This window comes from Grammomys surdaster, unplaced genomic scaffold (genome assembly GCF_004785775.1).
Source record: "Grammomys surdaster isolate TR1022 unplaced genomic scaffold, NIH_TR_1.0 125834, whole genome shotgun sequence".
Lineage (NCBI taxonomy): Eukaryota > Metazoa > Chordata > Mammalia > Rodentia > Muridae > Grammomys > Grammomys surdaster.
This window is the reverse complement of record NW_021620662.1, coordinates 3,152,747-3,179,460: the sequence shown is the minus strand read 5'-3', so window position 1 is coordinate 3,179,460 and position 26,714 is coordinate 3,152,747. Positions and strand designations below refer to the sequence as shown.

The following is a 26,714-nucleotide window of genomic DNA, read 5'->3' as shown; positions in this document are numbered from 1 at the left end:
TATACAAAAATCTCAACCTTGTGAATTTGGAAATGAGCTTTTCTTTATGTGATTGTTCAGGACATTTAAGAAACTTATGGATTACTGTATAATTGTCTGTAAAATAGTGATTTCAACATGAACCTAAGGTGGGAGATCTCAGATGTAAACTATTTGGCCAGCTGTGAAGAACATTATTTGGAATGAGAGTCAATGTGTCAGATTTGGAAGTTGTGAGCATAGTAGTCTGTTGGGAAATTTTATCAGAACATTTCTCAAATCCTGACATGTGGTTCCCTTCTGAGGCTCACATGAACACCACCTAAGTGCCCAGCTGACAAGAGATTCTCCAGACACAGGCTGACAGTTTCTGCAAGAGTTGTGGCTCTCCTCAGCTGATTTAATGGTACTTTAAACACTTTCCAAGATGCCCAAGGAAGGTCTGTGTCAGCCTGTTAAAAACGAAGAATAAACTTGAATTGTGTCTTAGTAATGCCGGCTTCATGAATCTTGAGCTATACAATGGCTATTTCTTTTGAGGTATTTCTCGAAGACATAAAGTAATTACAGAATGTATCCATATGAGATGGAAGGTTTAACAAGGCTCATGTTTCTAATACAAATAAATGGCATAGTGATTTTTCCTATAGCCTCAATGTATACAATGATGAGCAATTATTAAACAACTAGTTTTAAAATTCGACTAATACTTAATTATTTTAAGAAAATATTAGGGAGGCAATCATCAATCCTAAAAGAAATATTCAACAGTTATTACTTTACAATGGCTGTCTGTGTAAAACACTGTACACACATGGAGTTATGTGGTTCAGTACAGTAGGAGAGAAAAGTGGCTTTTTGTAAAGTCTGTGCTGCCAAACATTGTCTGTGTTTGTCCTCTGTTGCTAATAAAGCAAGTGACAGGTGACCAAGAGTCAGTATGATAGATGCCAACCCTTTTACAGAAGTCAAATGTCTGAACAATGGAGTCATATGCACATTTTTATAACTTGATTACTTCTAAGTACGTCATGTATCACAGACTATATGCTATTAGTATTATAGATGCTTTTGAAGGTGAGGGAAACGTGTAGACTAATGACTTTGCTATAGGCCTCTGAGTAGATAATCATATAGAATAGACTTTTAAAGTTGTCATTTGTTTTTACAACTTATATTGACTTTCTGACTAAGAACATTAACTCTCCGTTGTAGATAATATATGAGTATAAAGTTGGTCCAATAAATTTCATTCCCTTTTTTTAATGATTCATTCACTAGCAAAGAAAAGTGAGTTTTCAATAGTGTAGTATGACATAGGCTGTGGTAGAGTAAGACAAACAACATCATAGCCCACCGTGTCTTCTCTTTCACAACAGGCTTGCTGAGGACAGCTTCTCCTTTGGATTACGAAGTGCAAACTCAGCATATCCTTACCCTTGTGGCCTATGATGGTGGCACACCAGCACGTTCTTCATCCCAGACACTGACAGTCACTATCCTTGATGTAAATGACGGGACACCAGTATTTAAGCAACTTCTGTATGAAACTTCAGTTAAAGAAAACCAAAGTCCAGGGGTGTTTGTCACAAGGGTTGAAGCTGAAGACACAGATTCAGGTAATTTGAAAACTAGGTAGTAGATGCTATAAAAAAGCATGTAGGAGTTATAGTTAATATAAAATAGTAGTTATGGGAGAGAGGGGCCTGTGAGAGACATAGAGAGCACAGTAGGAAAATGCTTGCCGGGGAGCCTAACAACCTGAGTTGGTTTGCATGAACCCATGATGGAAGAAAATACGTGATTCTTGAGTGTTCTTTCAGACTTCCACATGTGTTCTATACCACATGCACACACACACACACATACAAATAGTAAATAAATTAAGAAAAGTAATAGTCATGGGGAAATGAAGTAACTACTTACCTCGAATATCAAGTATTTTCAGCAACATACATGAAACGAAAGCTGTAGATGATGCCTGTTTTTATCTAGCATCTATTTGTGTTATTGTTTATTATTATTTAGAGTGACTTTGCCTAATTAACACATAGTTTATTAATTTCACTGACAGCAAGTGGAGGTACCCACAGAGTCACATTTATCTCAGCGCACTGGATGCACTGAGCATGGGAAGTCTAGTGCTTCTTCATCTCCTCAGTGTAGGGCAGGCTCGCTCCAAGAGCTGTGGAGCTGACTCAGACAGCCTAGGTTTGAATCCCAGAATTATCTCTCTCTTAAGATGTGCAACATGGAAGACGTTACTAACTATCCTCTCTGTCTGGAAAATGGAGACAATTGTGGTGCTTAATATGTAGTCCTGTTATAAGTATGAAGGCATTACTATGTGAAAAGAAAGATTATATGAATATCTGGCACACTACATAGCAATGTTAACTCCCATTCTTATTGTTATAATGAACACAGAATAGAGACATATACATCTAAAACGAACAGTTACGGTGGCTGGGATTCCTGAGTGTCTCTGACTTGCTATTGAACATCTCAGAGGCTCTTTGAATGTCTAAGGCACAGTAGATTTAATGTTATTCCGTTTTCATTTTAAACTAAATAGTGATAATATTGACAGCTCAGCGTTTCAATTTTCCCATCAGAATTAATGCAAACCATTCAATTAGCCAGTCTTTAAAACTTACATTTGTAAGATTTGCACTTACATTTGTACAACACAGAGAGTGCTCTCCGTGGTGTTTCTCCCTTAACTGTTGATCAGAAGAGTAAAAGATAGTTTTCTCCAGCTTTCAAACTAAGTTCTATATTGCTCAGCTGCTCTGATCTCTTGGGAAACACCGCTGTGCAACGATGAACCTTTGATGTGAATTTGTCTAAGATGCTTAAGGGAGGCTTTTCAAGGGCGCACGTTATTTTCCCTCTTTGACCAGAGAGGGGCAGTATGATCAAAGACTTTTCCTCCTGTACTCAGAAAGGCGCATGCTCTCTACTGTTCTCAGTCCCGGCTTAGAAGTTAGAGCCTTTCCAGCCCTGTTTGCCTTAGGGGGATAGGAACAATGGGGAAAGTGCACAAGTTGCGCATTTTACAGTTTCACAGTGGTCCTAGTTCAGTAATGTTCTGGTCCACAATTCCCCGCTGTAACCAACAGCAGGAGCCTCCGCAGGGCTGCATATGAACCCACTGCCGATGAGCAGCTTAGCAGCCTACAATCTCTTTTCCCCTTGGCCACACTTCGTTAAATTTATTTTCTATACGGGATCCTACTGACAACATTTTCTTTTATGTTTGAAAAGAGGGAAATTTCTAACCGCTCTCTGAATTTATTAACAAGACTGCCATAAGCAAATCCTTCTACTTTTTTTTTTCTGTGAAGTTAATGTTACTTTCTTTTGCGACCTGTTGATTATATATGAGTTGAAACCTTATCATTATAGAGATCAAAATTACAACTGAAAATTTAGATGCACAGTTATTATTTTTGTGGCTTTACATGTATGGATGTTTGAAGTACAACTTAACATCCTTCCAAACTTCATCTAATCTTACATTGCCTTGGAGATGGTTTGAATTACTGAACGCCTTTGCTTTTTTTTTTAAACAAGTTGATGATAAAGAAAAAAAGAAAATTTTTGAGAATTTCATACAAGTACTGTATTTACTATATTTTTAATGAAGACAGATCTGTTAAGCTGTTAAGCAGGTGTTTTGTAAATACATATGACTCTGTGTGTGTGTGAGTGTGTGTGTGTGTGTGTGTGTATTTGAATATATTTTCTCTGGATCTTTCTTCTTCTTTTTGTTTTCATTCCTCTTTTTTCTTTTTGCACTTAGTGGGTTAACCAACGAAACGGGATTATGCATGAGAATTAAATGACGTACTCGCTATTTTAACATAACTGGCATCGGGTTGGAATTTATGAATGGTTTACTTTATAGTATGTATTAAGGAAATACTATAGTGTTACTTAATACCAGAGAGCTGAGCATATGTGTTCTGGCATTCTAGAATGCAGATTTCTGAAACGTAAGTACTCAGTGCTGTTTGGCATTCAAAGTCCAAAGGGATTTGAATGTTTATATTGTGTGACTCACTCTAAATCTAGCAGGATTTTTTTTCTTGTATTAAAAGGAAAAAAAACCAACTACTAGATTTTAACTGAGATATTAAAATTTCCCATCATTTGGTCCCCCAACAAGAGCTCCATTGTTAGTGTGCAAAGGTGACTGTGGCTGCCTCTGGCTCCCTGGAGGAAGAGACACCTCATAGGGCAGATGGCATTGGGGTTACAGCACTTGCTCAGTAGTGGTGAAACATGACACTTTAGCAAAGCAGGGCATTGGTCAGTAAGGTGGGAGTTTCTATTCCATGCAAATATCCTCTGTACGCAGTGTCTTCCTAAATAAACTACATATGGTCTCCAGACAGGACTTTCTGTTTGTGTGAGACCCTACAGTACCCTAACAGGAATGTCTCTGTGTGTGAGGTACAGCTGTGCCCTTCAAACCCACTCTCGGAGTCAGGACAAGCACAGTATTTCATTGACTCTAGTTCAGACACCACTACTCATAAAATGCATCTAACATCAGATGTATAAAATGTAGGAGAAAAGATGTTTTAGAATAAAGGGAAGACGTTAAATAGGAATTCCTCACCTCTCAAACTTTGGAGTGCTGCCAGGATTCTCCTCATAAGAGTCGTTATGTACACTTTCCAAGAGAAGTTGTACATGTGCCTATTAAATCAAAGGACAAAGAGGCTAAATTATCTTTTTATTATTTTTATTATTATCTGGGCATGAAACCAGGGGTTGGTACATCTTAGGCAAGTGCTCTATCATGAACTTCATCCCCATCCCTAGATACTAAAATATCCAAATATATGGCAGTTTGCAGTAACTTCTCTCAATCGCAGTCAGAGAGCTGGCTATTAAGTTTTTAATGTCAACTTCTTGATCACGGTGCTTCTCCTGCCAGGCAAACATAATGTCCCTTTCTTTATGAAGATGTACTTCCTCTGGCCATCTGATGATGCAAATATCCACCAGTTGCTCATATGAACTCTGTTGTAGTTGCTCATCAGTCTGCTTTCTGAATCTTTACCAACAGCCCTTGCTGGTTTTAGGTTCAGCCCAGCCCAGAGGTGTATTAGAAAGCTATGGGGTTCTGGTACCATCCAGTCTTATTCATTCTCTTTCTGATTCCAGAAATTTTCATTTTTGACCATGTTCTAATAGAGGCATTTAGAGGGGGATTAGGCATTGGGAATGTAAAATCTTGAATTTCTCAATCTGAGGCTGTTGCTAAAGGAGCCAACATGACATGCTTAGTCTACTTCTGCTACCCTCTTACTAGAGTCCTCTTGGCCTTTTGTTGGTATTAGGTTGACTGACACTATGTAGATTTCCTCTATATGGATTCCAACTATAAATGCACTTGGAGAAAGAGGGAAATGAATAAGGACCAACCATTTTCTCACTCATGCCGAGACAATCTTTGTTAACAGTTTGGTCTAAACTCTGATTTCATTGTATTTGTTGGCCATCTCCCTTCTATATTATGGACATGGATTTAGTATAGTTTACTTTCTTTTAGCCCAGATACTTTTGGTAGTGAGAGATACGATGTATGCATTCAATGGAGAAAGCAAAGCCCATGAGTCAAAATGGCTTCAGGTTGTCTTTGAAATATATTAATTTACTTCTTCTTTTATCCTCCCCTAACAATCAGTAAAGCATACCCTCTTCCCCAACAATCAGTAAAGCATGCCCTCTTTTGGCTTTAGAGATGGCTGAGGGTGTGGGCATTGTGTTCTAGTTGGAAAATAAAAATAATATGTATTATTTCTAGTAGACAGAAAATGTTAGTAAACCTTCACAAGCCAATGTTATATTCTGCCTTAAGACATAGGTCTTTTTCATGTAGTTTAAATTGGTTTTATATATATTCCCCAGGTTTGTGTCGATATGAATTATTTTCTATCTATAACCTAGGTTTCCATTTTTCTGCCTGCCACACTGCAGACTCTGGCTGTGGGTGTTAGTGGACTTTTGCATCCTTTGTCTATGTTGTATATCTGCCGTTCAGTACAGGTCAAGTCTTCTAGAACATTTATCTTCAGGCTCTCATAGTAGATTGGCAGTCTTCTATGAATTAGGCTGCCAAGTTTAAAACTTCAACTTGTAATTTGCTTTCTGTAAATCATACTGATATTTGTTTGGTTCCCTAACCACTTTGAGTCTTTTAATGATCAGTTCATGATAGTTCAACCCAAGTGGTTGATTATCTGTTCTATCACAGAAGTGATGATTTACGGGTATTCTCTCTCTCCAGTGACAAGACACTGGCACTCTATTCAAGGAAAAACAGGCCAGATTCCATGCTATGCAGAACCTTCTCCTTGTGACAAATGTTCTTGCCAGTCATGTTCGGCCAACAATGTTAGATGCTGCAGTAATGTTGCTGGGCAGCGGAGTGAACAAAGACACAGTATGAAGGTTGGGATGAGGAGTGATAAAGGAGTCTGGAAGCAACTACCACTTAGTTCTGGAACTCAGAGGACCGACTATAGCAGGAGGGACCTTGCAGAATTGGGAATTAAAGGGACAGAATTCTACAGAGTCTGAAATGTTAAATGGACAGAATAGCATTGCTGATACAATATACCACTAGAAAGAAGAAAATCCAATTCGTCCCCTTTAAAATACTTATTTATTTGTTTTATTTTGTTTTGGCTGTTTTGCCTGGTTGTATGTACACTTGTGATGTGTGCACAATGCCTATGAAGTCCAGAAGAGGGCCATTGGTTGAACTGAAGATACAGATGGTTGTGAGTGGCTATGTAGATGCTGGGAACTTAACCTAGGTCTACTGCAAGAACAGCATATGCTCTTAAGTGCTGAGCCATGTCCCTAGCCCTTTCTCCTTTGGACTTTCAGCCTCCTTCCAGTGTCCCTTTGTCGCAAGTCTTTGAAGATAAGTCACTGGGCAAAGGAGAGCTGTAGTCTCAGACTCTATTGTCATAGCCCAGAGCATGCAAGCATAGATTTAGATTTGAGACACAGTAGTTTAAACATTGTCTTAAAAAAACAGTCAAGGAAGAGCCAACAGGAAATGGCAGGTTCAGAGACTACAAGCAAAATGAAACTTAGTATGTTTGGAGAGCAACAAGTAAGTAAGGGAGACAGGAATATAGCAAGGGTGTGAGCCATGGGAAGAATTGGAGGAATAAACAGGGTCCACATCATGAGGGACTTTGTAGATGTTGGTGAAGTGTGTGGATTTTATTTTGAATGCATTCACTTTCTTTCTTCTTACTGGTTAACTCCTGCTCATCGTCATGGTCCTACAGAAGGCTTAGCCAGTTATGGCATATCATGTAGAACTGTGCTTGCATGCTTACTTGTCTGTACTGAGTGCTGTGCTTATATAAGCCTTGTGGGGAGAAAGACGTTGTGGTCTTCATAGCACTATATTTTAATCATCTGCCTATTCCCTTAGAATGCTGCATGCTTAACTGAAGGAAACAACGAACGCACTTTTCATTCTCCAAATCTACTTCCTCCTGGAGTCTATCCCATCTCTCTTTATAACTCGGATTTATTGTATAGCCGCCACAAAGGAGCTCTACAGAACAAGATAGTTGTTTTAACAGTATCTTTCCAGTTCTAGCAATAAATGTGCATGAATAATTGAACACAAGGTGGGGGAGGGGAAGAAATGAGAGGAGAAAGGAAGGAAGAGAAGAATGAATGAAGGATAGAAGGAAGGAAGGGAGGTCAGGAGGAAGAAAGGAAGGAAAGAGTTAACTAAACAAATAATTGAAGCTCAATACAGACACTGATGTCACCTGGAGTTAGTGACTAGGAAAAATTAGATGAATGTGTATTCAGCTCTTCCTCTATCTGTTAGAGTAAAATGCTAATTAAACTATGGCCAAAATAGGCCATTTTCATCTCACTCTGGAAACAAGGAGAAAAATATGACACAGAGAAGCAACAAGGGGCTTTATCTCAATTATAGCGTGTCTGCCTAGCATGTGTGAGACCTTGCATTTCATACCAAAACAAACAAATACCTGGATAAATTATTTTGTTTTTCCTTTTACTCCTCTTCCTATGTGGTTTTCTTCTCTCTTCTCGTTCCTTTATGTATTTTTACATATCAGCCAGGAATTCATAGTATTTTGGAGAAGCTAAAATATGTAAAATCTAAAGATAGCCAGTAGGTTTTATAATCAGAAAAGCATTGCTCACAGAAGAAAGAATAGCTGGGGGTGACAGTGGTTTGAAGTTGGCTTCAGAGAGTGGACAACATCCTTAAAGGAAATTTGGCAATACTGAGGAGTTAATTTTTATAGTTTAAATAGATAGAAAACATATAGAAGGAAGACTAGAAGTTTCAAGAAAATTCCACGTCAGAACAATTGAAGAATCGTTTCTGCCATTAAGATGGTGAGGAGAAGTTGAGTTGAGAATAGATTCAGATGATGTCAGGAACTCCTCCTCAATACTTTTTGTTCTTTCTGAAAAACACAAAGGAGCCTGTGGGAGTGAGCCAGTATGTGTTTGGTGGGAGGCCTAACAGAGGAACTGTGACTGAGGACAATTACAGATGATGGTGCCACTTCTGTGGCCTTAGCCTGTGCTGTTGGGACCTTCTCTTCATCTCAGTATCTGTTGGGTAAGGAAAAGAGAGCAGAGAAAAGCTCTGTTGTGAGTCTTCACCCAAAAGTCACAAGACATGGGGAAGAAGCAAATTCAATGTTGTGATACACAGAGGGAAAGAAAGCCATTGGGGAGGGGTGCTCTCAAGGGGCATGAGGAAGAATGCAGATATTGAGGTCCAATATCAGATAGTGCCACATGCACACAGAAGCAACTGGGCACACACACACACACACACACACACACATCTTCATTATATGTGTGTCATGAGGAAGATTGCATTAAGTATCTGCAGACAGAGGCTTCTAAGTTGCTTAGTAAGATAATGGGATTAGACTAAGCCATCTCTATTTCTCTTCTATTTTCTTATTCTCTTGTTTGTTCTGGACAATTACAAGGGTGTGAGGAGGAATAAGCAAGTAACTACTTACAACCACAAAAATGGGAGGAATTATTTTCAAAACGCATAACAATGTGGTGTGGTGCTTCTGCCTGCAGATAGGAGGCTGACTGCTAGGTTAAACACAAAACAAAGCAAGAACAACCACAGAGCAACTCTGTGGGCCTGCCGCCTGAGGTTGAGAATAAACACAGTCTTACAGCTGAGCACAGACTTTTTAAATAGAGGCCAATCTATAGAAATTGTCATCTGCCCCCGCAAGTTCACAATTATGTCATTAAATCACAATCAGGGGTGTTAGGGGGAGTAATTAGGACTACGTTGTGGAGTTGCTCACTCCTAAGAAAAACTTTATGGGAAGGAAAAAATCCCAAGCATTCACTGTGGGTGAGTCTCTTAAGGCTTTTGAAAACCAAGCATTTTGACTCATGAGGCCTTTATTCCAGAAGAACTGACAGAGATATTGTCTTCTATTTTAATCAGAAGACTTTTTAAAAAATAATCTTGCTCTTCTCATCTACAGCCTGATATAGTCATGTGAAAATGAATATATCATTTACCCAAGGAAAGAATTGCTAAGTTTTGCTTTATTTTTTCCTTAAGGAATCAATTCCAAACGTCGGTTTGAAATCTTGCCAGGGTCTGCCTTTGGGTTGTTTGAGATCAATCCTGACACAGGAGAGGTGGTGACAACTGTCACGTTTGACCGGGAAGCTCAAGGAATCTTCAGGCTTCGAGGTAAGGGATATAACCCACCCCTCACCCCCACCCCTGCCATTGCAATGTAACCTCAAATGATCCAGAAGGATTACTGGTGATTTAGCATTTCTTTTGTAAATATGTATTTATTTAAAAATGTACATGTATGTGTGTGCCTGCTTGTCTGGATGCACACCATGTGTGTACGGTTCCCAAGAAGGCCAGAAAAGGCTGTCTGATCCCCTTGAATTGGAGTTACACATGGGTTGTTAGCTTCCTAATGTGGGTGCTGGGTCTGATCTCCAGGCCTTGGGAAGAAGAACAACTTCTCTTAACTGCTGAGTCATTTCTCTGTATTGAAATTTAAGAGTTCTATAAGATGTCTTTACACGACTGTGACCCAAGAACACCCTGTTAGTTTAGTCTCATGCTGGATAACCAGAATAATATGTCTTAGGTGTATATTAACAGCCACATCCCATCCTCTTTTATGTTCTACAACAGTACTTGTGCGGGATGGTGGCGTCCCTTCATTGTCCAGCACTGCGGCCATCATCTGCACCATTGAAGATGAAAATGACCATGCCCCGGAGCTTATTGCCCTCCATCATGACATTGAAATTCTAGAAAACCAAGATCCAGAGATTGTGTACACTGTGTTGGCTTTTGATATAGATGCTGGCAACAATGGAGCTGTCACCTACCACATAGCTGGTGAGTATTGGAGAACCAGCATTCTGTCTGGGTACTGACCAGCAATGCAGGCAGTCTGGTGAGTCTAATGTGCTGCTGTCTGTTGTGGTTCCTACAAAATCTGTACCCAGTGAGAACTGCTACTCCCCGGCTCCTGGGCTTCTGCCTCTGTATGCAGCTACCCTGGGGCCCTCCAAATTCTCTAAGGTCTTGAAAGCTCTTCTGAATATGATTCTATATTCAGAATTTAACACGAGGGCCAATAAGGATAGACCAGATTGCTTTTCCCTATGTTTGTTTATTTATCACTTAGTTTATTCTTTACATATTGAGTTAATAATTCCTCCTATATCCTATCATGATTTCCTGGAATGAAGTAAATTTTTATTCTAATATCAATTATTGTCACTGCAGTGTCTATAAGTGAGTATCTGCACATGTTTAAATGGAAGATACTTTAAAATTTTTATAAATATGGAATCAAAACTTGAAAGTTATTTTAGGTTGATTATTGAGATTACAATATCAAAGATACTAAGTTTTCACTAATGGTTTATTAAAAACAAAATATAAAATTGTCTTGGAAATGTATCTGATGGATTCTGTTTTTTTTAGTTTATGAATGCATGATTTCTTTCCTTTCTTCCTTCCTTCCATTTTTCCCTTCTTTCCTTCTTTCTTTTCTTCCTCCCTCCCTCCCTCCCTCCCTCCCTCCCTCCCTCCCTCCCTCCCTCCCTCCCTCCTTTCCTTCCTCTCAAAGTCTCATAATGTTGCCCATGTTAATCTTGAAATCCTGTACTCAAGGGTTCTGACCCAGCCTGTTGGTCTGCTGGGAGTATACATTTTTATTTTTATTTGAGGAGAGGGTAATAATAAAGGTGAGTATGGCAGAGCAAACCTTTATTAATGATCCTAGGTGTTCTAGTTTGCTTCTCTGTTGCTGTGACCAACACCATGACTAAAACAACTTGGGGAGGAAAGGGTTTATTTCATCTTGGAGCTTACAATACATCATGAACAGAAGTCGAAGCAGGAACCTGGAGGCAGACACTGATTCAGAGGCCATGAAGGAATGCTGCTTACTGCCCTGCTCCTTGTCATTCAGCTTCCTTTCTTATAGAACCCAGGACACCTACCTAGGTGTGACACTGTCTACAGTGGACCTGGCCCTCCTACATCAATAGTTAATCAAGAAAATGCCCCCACAGACTTACATAGAGGCCAATCTAATGGATGCATTTTATCCATAAGGTTCCCTTGCCATATATGACCCTAGTTTAGTGTCAAATTGACAAAAACATAACCAGCACACTAGATGAGTTCTCAGACAAAACGCTTTTAGCAGTAGGGCAAACAAGCTATGCATCTGGGAACTGCCTCAAAGCTATCTGTTTATAGATACTCCCGGGAAAGCTTCACATTATGTAACCCCTGGCATGTTCAGACATTACTTTAGGAATGATTGACCTGAATATCATTCTTTTTTTTTTTTTGTAAGTCTTTTGTAGCAATAACATGCTACTTGAGACAATTAACTTGCAAGGGACAAAGGTTATTTGGGCTCTGTCTTCAGAGCTTTCAGTTCACGATTGATTGGACGATGCCTTTAAGCCTGTAGTGCAAAATTATGGCAGCTACATATGGCAAACTAGACTTGTACTGTGAACTAGGGCACAGGAGTAGAAGACGGAGGCTTCCACAATCTGCTTCAAGGGCACATTGCCTATAACCTACAGACTCACTGAGCCCATGTCTTAAATGTACCATTGTTGTATAACTGCACCACCTTAGAGTCAAGTTTGTAATACATGAAGTATGAAGCCAATTTACCTATAACCATAAATTTGCATATAAACCACAGCATTTACCTAAGCTAAGTCATGATTATTTCGTTCCTGTGTCTTGCTGTGTCCACCTTTGCACTCCTAGAATATGTCTATTTCTTCTCCGTGTGTATTATTGCAGAATCTTCTCCTTCCTGCTTGCTCAAGTGTAGATTACGTACCTCCCTCCTAAACCTCCATGTTCTTATAAACTCTTACCTTGATTCCTCAGTCTTGCTCTTAAAACAGAAACCTGACTCCTGGCTCTGCCTAAATTCCTTCCAGTTCTCCTCTTCAGGTTCTGCAATGAAGTATGGGCCATTTGAGGGTTGACCCCAATTTCTTCCAAAATCCATGCCTCCACTTGTGACAACATACTGCTTATATGCTATGTGCAAACTCCCAGGGAAGCCAGTTTGTTTGTTTGTTTTTTAATTGCTCTGAGACACTTACAGTCTTTGCTTTACACAGAACACTGTTTCCAAAACTTGCCTTGCTTCTTCCCATTTAAAGATGAATTCAGTCCTTTCTCTAACTCCTCCATTGGGGACCCTATGCTCAGTCCAATAGTTTGCTGTGAGCATCCGCCTCTGTATTTGTCAGACTCTGGCAGAGCCTCTCAGGAGACAGCTATATCAGGCTCCTGTCAGCAAGCACTTCTTGGCATCCACAATAGTATCTGGGTTTGGTGATTGTATATGGGGTGGATCCCCAGGTGGGGCAGTCTCTGGATGGCCTTTCCTTCAGTCTCTGCTCCACACTTTGTCTCCATATTTGCTCACTTGAGTATTTTGTTCCCCTTTCTAAGAAGGACTGATGTATCCACACTTTGGTCTTTCCTCTTCTTGAGCTTCATGTGGTCTGTGAATTGTATCTTGGGTATAACAATATCAACCAATCAGAGCCCCCAGAGCTCCCAGGGACTAAACCACCAACCAAATAGTACATATGGAGGGACCCATGGCTCCAGCCGCATTTGTAGCAGAGGATGGCCTTGTCGAGCATCAATGGGAGAAGAGGCCCTTGGTCCTGTGAAGGCTTGATGCCCCAGTATAGGAGAATGGGAGGGTGGAGAGGCAGGAGTGGGTGTGTGAGGGAACTCCCTCATAGAAACAGAGAGAGGGGGATGGGATAGGGTTTTCTGGGGGGAGGTACTGGGAAAAGGGATAATATTTGAAATTTAAATAAAGAAAATATCCAATAAAATGTTTTTAAAAAGGATGAATTTTGGTGTTATTGTTTCCAATAGCATTTTGAGGCCATGTTAACAGGCAATACACAGTTGAATCCCAGCCACCTGAATATGAGTTTTCAGAGCATAGCCTAATGTCTGGTTCCCAACCTACCCTTCCTGAATTGTAAGGCCTTGGGAGTTAGATCACATGCCTAGCTCTTCCTTGTAGTTCTAACATCAAGCACACTTGTAGCATACAATAAGAGCTCATACTTGGCGCTTACTAGTGCCTTGAATGTTGGATGAGCAAGTGAATTGATTTCTCAATCAAAAATATCACACAAATATTTGGCACTTACTAGTGCCTTTAATGTTGGATGAGCAAGTGAATTGATTTCTCAATCAAAAATATCACACAATGTGTCTATCCTTAAGTTGGCTGTAGATTAGCTGTCTCATAAATAAAAAGTCAGAATTCCTCCCTGAGCACGAACACTAGCTATTGTGATCATATTCTCTGAACACTTAGTTCCCATATGCTTTAAGTGCTTTCAAACTAATAAGGGCTTGTACCATTGAGCTTGGTACTTTGATCCTGTCACTCACTCAAGAATATAGCCCATGAGCCTTTGAACTGTTTTTAGATTCTGTAATCTACCCAGATGACTTTTAGACATTTTGTCTTTGTGTTAAATTTTAACTTTTATTAGAGTTGGTACCATGGACGATAGTAAAGAACACATTTTTGAAAGATACAGAGATGTGTTAAAATATGTTGGTGAGGTCATGGGAGAACTGGGCAGATGTGCAGCCAGCTCTCACTGAAGTGTTAGAGCTCCCTGACTGTTGTTTTATTTTCAATAATATACACATCTTAATGTTATGGGGAAAATATATCAATACAAAACATTTTATATTCGATTGTTGCAATGTTCGGAGACACATATTGAGATGTTACCGAGTCTGCCGTGTCCCATTTTTCTCAGTACTTAAAAAAGAGCTAAGATACAATAATCAGGAAGTAGACATTTTCAATGATTAAATTAATAAGTATATTAGCTATCAGGGGTTATTATTTTCCCATTTCTAATAGATTTTTCAAATGTTTTCTGTGACAGAAGGAAACACCGATGAGTACTTTGCAATTCATAGAACCTCAGGAGAACTCTCAACGACTCGTGCTTTGGACCGGGAACAGATCAACAATTTTACCCTCACTATCCTGTGCTCAGACTTGGGGAATCCACCTCGAATCTCTGCAATGCAGTTGCATGTTAGAGTTTTGGATGACAATGACCACAGCCCTGCTTTTCCTATGCTTCAATATCAGTCCTCTGTGAGAGAAGATGCTGAGGTGGGCACTGTGGTTCTGGTGCTGTCTGCTGTGGACAGAGACGAGGGCCTCAATGGGCAGGTGGAATATTTTCTTATGGAGGAAGCTTCTGGTGCTTTCACCATTGATCATGTAACGGGAACCCTGAGAACTAGCCATGCCCTTGATCGAGAAGCCAGGTCTCAGCACACATTCCAGGCTGTGGCCAGGGACCGCAGCACTCAAGGCGCAAAAAGCAGCGTGCTTACCATACTCATATCTGTCACGGATGCTAATGACAATGATCCAGTTTGGGAAGAGAACCCAGTTGATGCTTTCATTTCCCCCATGATGGCCCTAAACCAGACCATTGTTCATCTGAGAGCCAGTGACCCAGACGCAGGGCCCAATGGAACTGTTACTTTTAGTTTTGCAGACGACCAGCCAGTGTTTTCCATTGATGAATATACAGGAGAAATTAAACTTCAGCAGAATCTATCTTCAGAACATTTTCCTATCTGGGTGCAGTTAAAGGCCACAGATCAAGGGACCCCAGCAAGGGCAACCATGGGCCTCTTGGTTGTTCACATGGAAGGGGAGGATGTGGATCTGTCCTTCAGCCACCATCTCTATAAAGGACTCGTGACTGAAAATTGTGAGCCAGGTGAGTGTATCCTCATGTTTCTGGTGTATTGTACAAATCGGGGCACAGTGCTTTAACACAGACTACAGAAGATTGCTGTTGCAGATTCAGTTGTAAACCTAGGCATCTAGCCAATTCTTGATTCTGGAAAGTTAGAATCAATGGGATTGTGTTAGTTCTCCAACACTACAGTGAAACACTTGAACCAACTAGCTTATTTAAACAAGACCTCTCTTTTGTTTAGTTTACTCTGGAAGTTCTAGGCAAAGTTGAGTGGCCCTGCTGTGTTGGGTCTCTGGGAGGGCAATATCATGGTGGGAGAGCTTGGCAGAGCAGACTATTCATGTCACTAACCAGGAAGCAGAGTCAGAAGGTAGAGTGGGAATAGAGTCCTCTTTCACATCCCCAGGACCTAACAATGAGCCACAGGCCTGCCTCTTGAAGGACCACTGTTCCCAGAAGTACCATCACCTTGGGTTTTCACCAAGCTTCTAACAGGGTAGACCCTTGGGAAACATCCACATCCAAAGTATAGGCATAGCTAATATTGTCCTGGTCTGAAACAAAATGTCAGGGTAGAATAAAACAAAAACAAAACCACTTCTAAATCTGTGACTTCTTACTTAAGACTTGTCTTAAAACTCTACAGGATAAACATGTCAGAAGGCTTCATCCTCCTAGCTGCATGCTTTATTAACGCCTTATAAGATTATCTTTTTATTTCTCTTTAATATTTGGAGTTAAATTTGATGAGTTTTATTGCAAAACCAGCTATTAGACAGCACTTAATAATTCTAATAATGCACTTATGAAATCATAAGCTTCAAGAAAGCTGATTAACATTTCTCACACTGGCAATGCAGGCACCTAGTGTCTGTGAGGAGCCAGATGTAATGAGTTGTGGACAGGCCTGTCCTTGAAGAATACACTTGACATGGGAGGATGTATATAGTGCCAGCTAAGAGGTGGACTAAAACCAGCAGAAGAAGCAGGAAAGGGAAGAGAAGAGAGAACAGCAGCTCAGAGAGCTGTTGAATGTGATCAGAGCAAGAAATCGAATGGGGAGGGTTCCCTGGGTTCTCTCTTAAGCACAGGCTGTGTGCATGAAACATTGATTGCCATTTTTCAGCACCTGTGGCTTTTACTAGAGCATGAATTTAATACAGACTGCAGTGATATCAAACACAAGGGAAAGATTTCCCTTATTTACTGTTTTCTGTTCATTTTGTATTTCGGCAGGCTCAAAATATTTCAGATTATCAATCAGTATTAGAACGATCTTAATGTTAATAAATGTCATTTTATAACTTCCAGAATGATTTTTGTTCTCTCCAAATGCACCTAAAATTTAAACCCCTGTATTCTTCAAATGAAAAGTATTAAAGAAGTTTAAATTTTCCATAGGTCCCTCAAACGTCATATCAGTAAGAGATACTTGACATCTTGAGTGGATTATTTTGGGTGTTATTGTAAATTCACATCACATTAAGCTGCTTTATCATATTTTTGACTGTTTTGTCTGCATGTATGCATGTGTACTAATTGTGTTCCTGGTGACCACAGAAGCCAGAAAAGGGCAATGATTCCCTGGAACTGGAGTTACAGACAGTTGTGAACAGCTATGTGGGTCCTAGGAATTGAACCTGAGTCCTCTTGAACAAGAGCTCTTACATGCTGAGCCAATTCTATGGCCATCCCCCAGATGTTTTTAATATTTGTATGTTCTTTTAAGAAAATTGAAGTAAAAAATTAAGATACAATGCATTCACGTTTAACATTTGTAGTTGCTGAAGATTCTAAAGCCCTTGATATTAACACTGTATCCATCTACTGACATCCTCAAGCTTCATACCTATATGATGACCGTTCATATCTGATATCGACAACATGAAAAATAAACTTTAAATATTATATATAAAAAAATAGCTCATGGCTTGAGAGGCTTCAGCCTCTAATTGACTCTCTGGATTCTCGGTTAATGGAGAAACAGAACATTACCACGAAGGCTGCTCCCTTCACTACAGACAAAGAAGAGAGGGAGGGAATTGAGAAAGGAAGGGAGGTAGAAAAGGAGAGACAGTGAGAGGGATGGATGGATGGATGGATGGATGGATGGATGGATGGATGCAAGAAAGAAGGGAATAACTAGTGTGCTTGTTTGCTTGCTGGCTTGTTTGCTTGCTGGCTGGCTGGTTGGCTGGCTGGCTGGCTGGCTGGCTGGCTGGCTGGCTGGCTGGCTGGCTTGCTTGCTTGCTTGCTTGCTTGCTGGGCCCCTGGTCTCTCCTCTGGTCTGTGGTCAGCTAGGTCAGATTCTCCCTCCCCCTTGCTTCCCCACATGTTGGTGCTCTGGAAGCACTTTCACAGGCACAGCCAGATGTGTGTTCTAACAATCCACCAGACACAGTCCAGTCAAGTTAGTGGTCAGGATTCACCATAACAACCTGAGTTGTGTGAGACTACAGTTTCCATCTTACAAGGAAACCTCTAGTAGGTAAGATTCAAGTTCCTCAGTGGGAGCAGATGCCATAACAAGCTCTATAGGTCAGCAGGATAACCAGACTGGATGCCCATACTATTCCCTCCTCTCAACCAGGGACTAGGGCTGCCTCCTTTGTCACTCCCCACCACTCTCCGGTTTTCATACTGAATCAGATGAGATCTGACCATTTTGAACACTTTTTTATTTCTAAATTTAGTTGGCTATATTATTGTTTTGCTGTTATTTCATTAATTTTAGTGTTAATGGATGAATATTAAGTATCAAGACACTTTCATGAGTCTGTCATCGTGCCTTGATCATAATTGCCTCCCACTATGCAACCCTGCTCCCCTTCCTACTCTCTCCTCTCTCACTGTGCTCCTTCCTACCCCAAAATGGTTACCCTCCTGCCTTCTGTTTTCAGACAACATACACATGTGCACAACACACACACACACTCACACATACACACAAACACACACACACTCAGGTGCACACACACACACACACACACACACACACACACACACACACACGTATGGATAAGTCTGAATTCCCTGTATCAGAGGAGACAGGTAACATTCTTTTCCCTTGACCTTCTGTCGCTCCTCTATGCATTCTTTCTCTCCCTTCAGGTTTTCTCCCTCTCCTGTAGCCCTCCTCCTACAGTGTGTTTCATGTACATAACTATCATGTACATATGGATGTCACTTCTTTATGGATTTCATGTATCAGAGGATACACCCTGCTTCTTTTTCTGAATCTGGCTTATTTCTTTAAGGATGGACATCTACACTTCCTTCTGCCTTCTTGCAAATGGCAGAATTTTACCCTTCACCATAGCTGAGTAAAGCCCCATTGCACGTACAATCTGTCTTTCCTTTTACCCATCCATCTGTTAATGAGTGTCTAAGCGACTTCCACATCTTCGCTGTCAGAAGTAGTAAACACAAGTGTGCAAGCATATCTAGGGTATCCTGACTTGGTTTCCTATGACACTATGTTGGTGTGGCTTCATTATGGGTGTTCTGAGTGTGGAAGGTGGGTGCCTGGTGGGAAAATCAGTTCAATTTGGAGTAGTATCTTGTCTTTCCTATGATTTCCTACTGTACAAGTGTCTGACATCTGTCAGAATGGTCTTAACTTCAGCAGCCTCCTTTCTTTGTTTATAAGGGGCCTCTGCTTGCCACACTTAGTTTTGTAGTGTGTGGACTATGTAGGTTTTCACACTCTTCAGAGTGTCCCCATATTGTCCATCCTGGGGTGGCTAATATTTAAGTTGAGGGCTGTCTCCTAAGCATGTTGTGATCTATACTGGCAGGCTAGTCTCCCATACCTTCAAAACCCAGTAAATATTGATCACCTTTCTTGGAGATGTAGTTCTGGATGATAAGTACTCTTCTCAACTCTACAGTTGTAAACAGTGGGTAGACGGCTCCCTAAGTTTATCTACCCATTGACTCCAGGCTCAAGGTTATCAAACTCCCAGGTTAGTCTCAGGTAGGGAGGTCATCTCCTACTGAGGGCTGGACCACCTTCCCTGAAAGCTTTACTGCCTTGGGCCTTGTGCTTGATGCCCTTTTCTGTTTGCCCGTGTGTGAGTCTCCCATTTCTCCATGACTCTTCAAAGCGGTCTCTCCTCAGGATCTGACCTGTGGTTGCTCCTTGTTCTTAGGTTTCTGGGTTAGCTCAGTTTAGACAATAGGACCTCTCTCAAAATGGCCCCTGGCCACAGCTCCTGGGAGCCATAGAAACTGATAAAATGGAATTCCTCTCTTGCCAGAGAAGTCTCTAAAACCCTTGCCTGGGTTTGAGGCTTCCAATATTTACCCTCCCACCTGTGAATAACACTGCTGGTCTCTTCACCTGGCCACGTTCACCAAGCTTCTGCTTGCGCTCACCATGCAGAAAGGCAGTGCAGTCAGAGCCCTGAGTTCTTATGTCTTTTCCCAGATCACCCTTTGCTTTCTTCATACCTCTGCTGTCCTGTAATCCCCTTTATGAATTTCCAGTGCTCTTCCATCTTTCTTTATTTGGAACAGCCCACAGTTTTTCCCTACACCTACTCTTCACACTACACAGAGGCAGCTTCTAAAGTGATGTCTCACCAATAAGCTCCAAGTCTTTTCAAAAGTTAAGAAGAAACCACTTAGTTAATCACAATCCACTAAATGTTGAAACTGGCTTTTCCCTGTGTCTGTTTCTTTTTTAATACTGTGGAGATCCTGATGAGGATGAATCAGCCACCATGGTCCTCAGTGTGAGTTGTTCAGAACTTCATGCATTTCTGTGAATTGCCCTGGGGTGGAAAATTGACATTATGAATTATTTTGTTATCCTGGCTAAAAGTTAAGTACTCAAGACTTCAGAAAACTTGAACTAATATTGAAACATGATGACACATGGGGGTGATCAGACTAGTAAAATACATTTAATATTATAAAATAAGTAGCCTACTTTGATATTTTTGGAGAAGAAAACCGTCTCCCAGCACTTTGGCAGGAGATCCAGTGAGCTGCTGTTCTCCATCGCTGGGCAGTGTGGACATGTGACACACATTATTGAGGCAGGGAGGGCAAGCCTGCCGTGGTTCCACTGCTCATGATGAGCGATTCTCTTTCCATAAAGTGGAAGCGGTAATGACTTCCTCACAAGGATGCTGCAAGGATTAAATTAAGCTGTAGGAGGATACCAGTCATCACTCCGGTTGTTATTGTGGCTATTTCCCTTCTGTCTGAAATCTCAACATGAAGTTTATAAAGTTAGCGGGGTTTAAGTTCTAACTAGAGCAAGGAGTTATTACATAATGGTTGTGTGATCACTGTGAAGTGTTTGCAGCTTTTAAAGCTCTGCCATCTGGTTTGTTTTCTGAACAAAATAGATAAGAATTGTACTTTCCAAGGAAATAAATTACCTCATAAACAATAATAGGCAGTTCCATGTCACTGGGGACTTTGGAATGTTTATGACAATGAAGGAACAAATATTTCTCTCATTCCTATTTCGTTACTTGGGACCAGTCTTGCATTTGAGATGGAGTTCATAGGAACGAGACCATCTAGGTAGCCATTTTCAACATAGAATTCCTTACCTCATCTGTGATTTAAGAAAGCTCTGTAGAAGACAGGTGTCTTAGGCAAAGTTAAGTTTTCTCAAAAGGTACGTACCTCAAGACAGTTTCCATATCTGGCAATTCATACCAGCCCCACTCAGGTCTCAGTCACAGAAGCTCAAGATCTTATCTACCTTAATTTGTTATTATTTTTCCCTTTAAAATAATTTTCATTTATTCTTGCATGTATACAGTGTATCCCATTCATACCTACCCCTCACTTCTTTGTCTATTTTCCTCATGACCCTCCCAGTTTTATATCTTTTTAAATTTTAATTTCTACTATTATCATGATTATTTTAACCCACTGAGTCCAATAAATATTGTCTATATATGAATTGGTATGAGGTTTTCTACTGGGGCATGGCCACTTACTTTAAAGATAAGTGACTCCCCACCCATGGGAGCCATTAACTGCTAATAGCTCCTTAGTTGGAGATGGAGTCTAAGAAGCCCTCCCTCATCCATGCTGGAATTATTTTCTATTTTTTATTTTATGACTAGGAATATTTTACCTGCATGCATGTAAACTACATGTGTACAATGTGTGCCCCTGGAAACCAGAAGAAGGACAGAGATAGAACTATAGTTATAGTTTTAAGCTGTCATGTGAGTGCTGGCAATCAAACTCTGGTCTTTTGCATGGGCAGCAAGTGTTCTCAATCACAGGACCATCTTCAGCCCTATATGGTAGATTTCTTAACTGGCTTGATGATGTAAAGGTAACCTCATCTCATTTTATTAACTTAACATGAGATTTCTGCCCTTAGGAGTGGGACTTTTCCATCAGTGTGATACACAACATGGTGGCAGTTTTTAAATATGAAGAATAACTACTGTGTGGGTTGAAATAGTCATATTGAGGTGACAAGGCTTCTCTGTGTAGCCCTGGCTAGAACTTACTCTGTAGACCAGGCAGGCCTTGAACTTATAGAGATCCCACTGCCTCTGCTTCCCAAATGTTGGGATTAAAGGTGATGCCACCACCACCCAGGGACTTGGGATTTTTAAGACTCAGATTTCTCAACCTTGTTGCACTTGGAAACACCTAGGGAGTCTAAAAAACTTATTACTGCATCTTCCCTCTACCCAGTTCAGTGAGTATCTTTGAAGGTAGACCAATCCAACAGTGTTAATTGATGGAGGCTCTCATGTGATTCCAGGGGGAAGCCAGGGGTCAGAGGAGAGAGGTGAGAAGTAAATCTAAAGTAACACCACTATTTATCTAACTTCTGCTCCAAAATAGCAAGTGACTACTCACCCACCTGCTCTTCGCCTTTTTCTCAAATGCCATCATCTTAGGTGTGGTACCCAAGTCCTCCCAGCTCCACTTCCTTTGTAGATGTGTTATTCCTTCAAGGATTGGCATAAGCCTTATTCAAATGAATGCTTATAATCCTTAGTAGAAATGTTTCATCTTGCAGTGATCTTTTTTTTTTTATTACTGGTCCAGTCATTTTATTAGTATAGGTCTATTAAAAATTTCTATTTCTTTATGATTTCATCTTCATTCTTCATATGTTGTGGGTTATGAGAAATATGTGCTTCTTCTAAGAAATGTAATATGTTGGCACCATTGTTCATAGTTGTATTAACTGTCTGCTATGGTAGTAATGACGTCTCCTCTTTTGTGTCTAACTTTGGTTGAATATTTTGTCTCTTTTGTTCTGTTAGTCTAGCTATGGTTTTACAATTTTGTTAGCCTTTTAAAAAGAAAATTTAAAATTTTACTTTCAATATTCTTTCAATCATTTCAATGTTTTCCAATTTAGATTATTCCTACTCTGATCTTTATTATTTCTTTCTATCTACCAAGGTTGGCCTCACTGTCTTCTCCTCCTTCCTTGTGACATAACAAGGCGGCCTGCCATTTCTGTTCCTAATGTAGGTGTTCTCCATCAGTCACTGCTGAGAACCATTACTGCTGCACCAAAACTTTTATTGTGTGGTCTTCTTTTCATCTCAAGATATTCTCTTCCTAATTTCCTTTTATTTCTTTCTTGGTGTTTCAGTCATTCACACATATGGGGATTTCCTGGCTTCCGTTTGCTAATGATATGAAGTTTCACTCTATAGTGGTTGGAAAAGATACTCGTTATGATTTCAATCTTGTCAAATTCATTATCGTTTATCTTGTTATCTAAACACAAGTTAACCTAGAAAATATTCTGTGAGTACTTCAGAAGAATGTATGTTCTGGGACTTGGGGATAAAGCATTCTGTAGATGTCTAGTAGACTTGTTGTCTATGGTGTTATTAAAGTTTACTGTTCTGATTTCTCTTCTGTCTGTTAGATGGTTGAATTATTTGAGGTAGAATGCTGAAATCCTCTCCTATTTTTAGTTTACTGTTTCTCACTTGAATTTTGGCAATGGTTGACACAAACACACACACACACACACACACACACACACACCCCTCCAGATAATTTTAGTCTTCTTATGCTTTCATTCACTGCCCCGTGTCCTTCCACATTTACTTGAAGGGCTCTGTTCTTTCTATTTTATGAGGCAAACGTAGTGGTCATGAATTGCCCAGCTTCTGTCTATCTGAAAAGATCTGCTTCTATTTTATTTATACAGGGTAGTTTTGCTAGATTTCTGAGGGAATTGAATGTCCAATAATTGAAACTTAAGAAAAAAAAAGTTTGAAGTAAAGCTAGGAAATCAGCATAATTCCAATTGCTAGATTTTGTTTCTTAGGGAGATTGACACTAAGAAGCAGTCATTAGTATGTTTCCCAGAAGGCTTCACAAGAATTGAAATTGCAATTTGGGAGTTATAGGACTCCAGGAAAGCTCCAATCAAGAACAGTCACATTGAAATAAAGAATATTAATTATTTTATTCTACCACAGATAAGCCCTTCCCCAATTTGTCATAGATCAGCATAAGTGACAACAAACATTCATATGGAAAATCAAGATTACAAACTCCTGGTGGTGGTGGTGGGGCGAACCAAAATGTACAAACCTTTCTAATTGGGAAGTTATAAGCATAATCATAAGAAGACACCATCAGAAAAAGTTTCTGAGGTTTGCCAGAATCATTAACCAGGTTGGTGGACAAAGCCTTCCTGTACAATGCCAGTTGGTAAAAACCAGAAGCAACTGCTCTCATTCAGATGCACACAAATGCCCCCTCCCACTAAGCATACAGAGAAATGTGGCACAAACATAAGAATAAAAATTTAAAATTATATAATTATTCTAGAGAAATCCAATTAATACATCACAAGGAAACACAGACAACCAAATAAGATCCAGTAAAAAGTTATTCATACAAAGAATCAAACAAAAATTTTAAGTCTTGTTAATACTACAAACTTAATTGAAAAGTTCACTAGGGAAATTCAACAACAGATTTGAAAAAACTCAATAATTGGTGGCCTTGGGGGCAAGCTATTAGATAATAACAAAATGAGGCTGGAATTTTTTAAAGTACAACAGAATAAATGGATACCATCAAACTAAACAGTGCATTTATTATGAAAGCCATGCAAGGAGACAAATGCCGAAGCCTCTTTTAAAGAAACAGTGGGCAAGAACTTTCCAAATCTACAGAAGGAAATAGAAATACTAAATTTGAAAGGCTCACAAAATAGATTTAGGGCAAAGCCAAAAAGCCTCTCATGGCATAGTCATTAAAATCAAGCTGTCGAGTACTAAAGAACAAGAAATTCCAAAGAGCCATGGGAGAAGAGAGATATGTCCTTACTAAGGAAGACTTACACCAAGCAGGCTTCTCCACAGGGACATCAGAGGTCAGAAGAAGGTTGAAGAACACACTCAAGCCGTTGAAAGGAAGAAATTCAAATTATCAATAAAAGATACTGGAACTACCCAAACTGATCTTTATAAATGAACCATTTGAAATGCATGCTTCAACTCAGCCATCGATAATATTTTTGTTGCTTATGAATAATAAACAGTACTCAAGAAGTGCTCATGTACAAGTTTGTATATAATGTTTTGTATTAAAGGTTCATTGGCAATTTTCACAGCTTGCCATTTCTACCTCGAGGTGCTGTGCACAGTCACTTATGTTTACCTGTATATGCAGAGAGAAAGGCAGGTTAAGAATGTGGCATGAGCAGGATCTAGAAAGATCAAGGCCTTTATTTTTCTCTTTATTAGAGATGTTTCTCATTTAAACTTTGTCAGAGAAAGAAAATATATTAATACTTGTGGCCCTCTGAAGACTTTAGCATCCAGTTTGAAGGATTTTTGTTGAATGAATTTTCTCTGAGTTACAATTCCATTTGATACTGTAAACATTTGATTTGTAACAAAATAGGAATTTCACCTCTACATAAGAGAGGCCATAGAGATATTTTCCAGTTCTGTAGTCATCACTGTTCTTTTACACAAAAGAAATATCCTCATTTTTTTGTAATTGGACATGGAAAAAGCATTCTATCTAAGGGAGAAATAAATGCCATGATCAAGGATTGTACATCTTGTCTACACAGTTATTTGTCTTTTGAATGACTTCCTTATGAATATGTGGCAACATATTTGCAATAAAATTTCTTGTACTTAAAAATAAGTTGTGTAAGGAAGTGCAGAACTGTGATTGAGTACCATGGTTGAAGTGCACTGCAATATGTGTGTGTGTGCATATATATATATAATTTATATTATAAATATATATTATTTATATTGTTATTTATATATTATTTACAATATGTAATATCTAAAAATAGATATGATTTTGAGTTGATCCCTGGAACCCACATTTGAAAGGAAAGAACATATATATTTATTTATATTTATATATATTATATAAAAATATGTATATATAAATATACATACAAGTATATATGTATATTTAATAATGTAATCAGTGTGGCGGTTCCTCAGAAAATTGGACATAGCATTACCCGAGGATCCAGCTATACCACTCCTAGGCATATACCCAGAAGGTGCTCGAACATATAATAAGGACATATGCTCAACTATGTTCATAGCAGCCTTATTTATAATAGCCAGGAGCTGGAAAGAACCCAGATGTCCTTCAACTGAGGAATGGATTAAAAAAATGTGGTATATTTACACAATGGAGTATTACTCAGCTATTAAAAACAATGAATTTGAGAGGTTCCTAGGTAAATGGATGGAACTAGAAATTATCATACTGAGTGAGGTAAGCCAATCACAAAAGAACACACATGGTATTCACTCACTGATTATTGGATATTAGCCCAGAACCTTAAAATGCCCAAGATGCAACTCACAGGCCACATGAAGTCCATAAAGAAGGAAGACCAAGTGGGGGTGATTCGGTCCTTCTTAGAAGGAGCAACAAAATACTCAAGGGAGCAAATATGGAGACAAAGCGAGGGACAAAAACTGAAGGAGGGGCCGTCTGAAGACCTTTCCACCTGAGTATCCATCCCATGTGCAGTCACCAAAGGTAGATGCTGATGTGGAAGTCAGGAAGTGCATGCTGATAAGAGCCTGATATGGATGTCTCCTCAGAGGTCTTCAAGAGTCTGACATATTCAGAGGCAGATGCTCACAACTAGCCATTGAAGTGATCATGGGGTTCTCAATGGAGGAGTTAGAGTGAAGACTGAAGGAGCTGAAAGGATTTGTGGCCCCATGAGGAGAGCAACAATACCAACCAACCACAGCTCCCAGGGTCTAAACCACCAGCCTGGGAGCACTTATGGAGGGATCCAGGGCCTTAGCTGAATATATAAGAGTGGAGGGCCCTGCTGGGCACAGGTGGAAGATGAGATCCTTGACCTCATGAAGGCTGGA

General features: G+C 39.8%; 1 protein-coding gene across 1 annotated transcript in view; it reads left to right on the top strand.

Annotated features, from left to right (window-relative positions):
* Positions 1-26,714, top strand: part of Dchs2 (dachsous cadherin-related 2) — a 203,670-nt gene that overhangs the window by 146,504 nt on the left and 30,452 nt on the right. The window contains exons 10-13 of the mRNA XM_028789503.1: positions 1,359-1,598; positions 9,620-9,754; positions 10,220-10,429; positions 14,524-15,381. Coding sequence (XP_028645336.1) covers positions 1,359-1,598; positions 9,620-9,754; positions 10,220-10,429; positions 14,524-15,381 — 1,443 coding nt within the window. The remainder of the gene's footprint in view (positions 1-1,358; positions 1,599-9,619; positions 9,755-10,219; positions 10,430-14,523; positions 15,382-26,714) is intronic.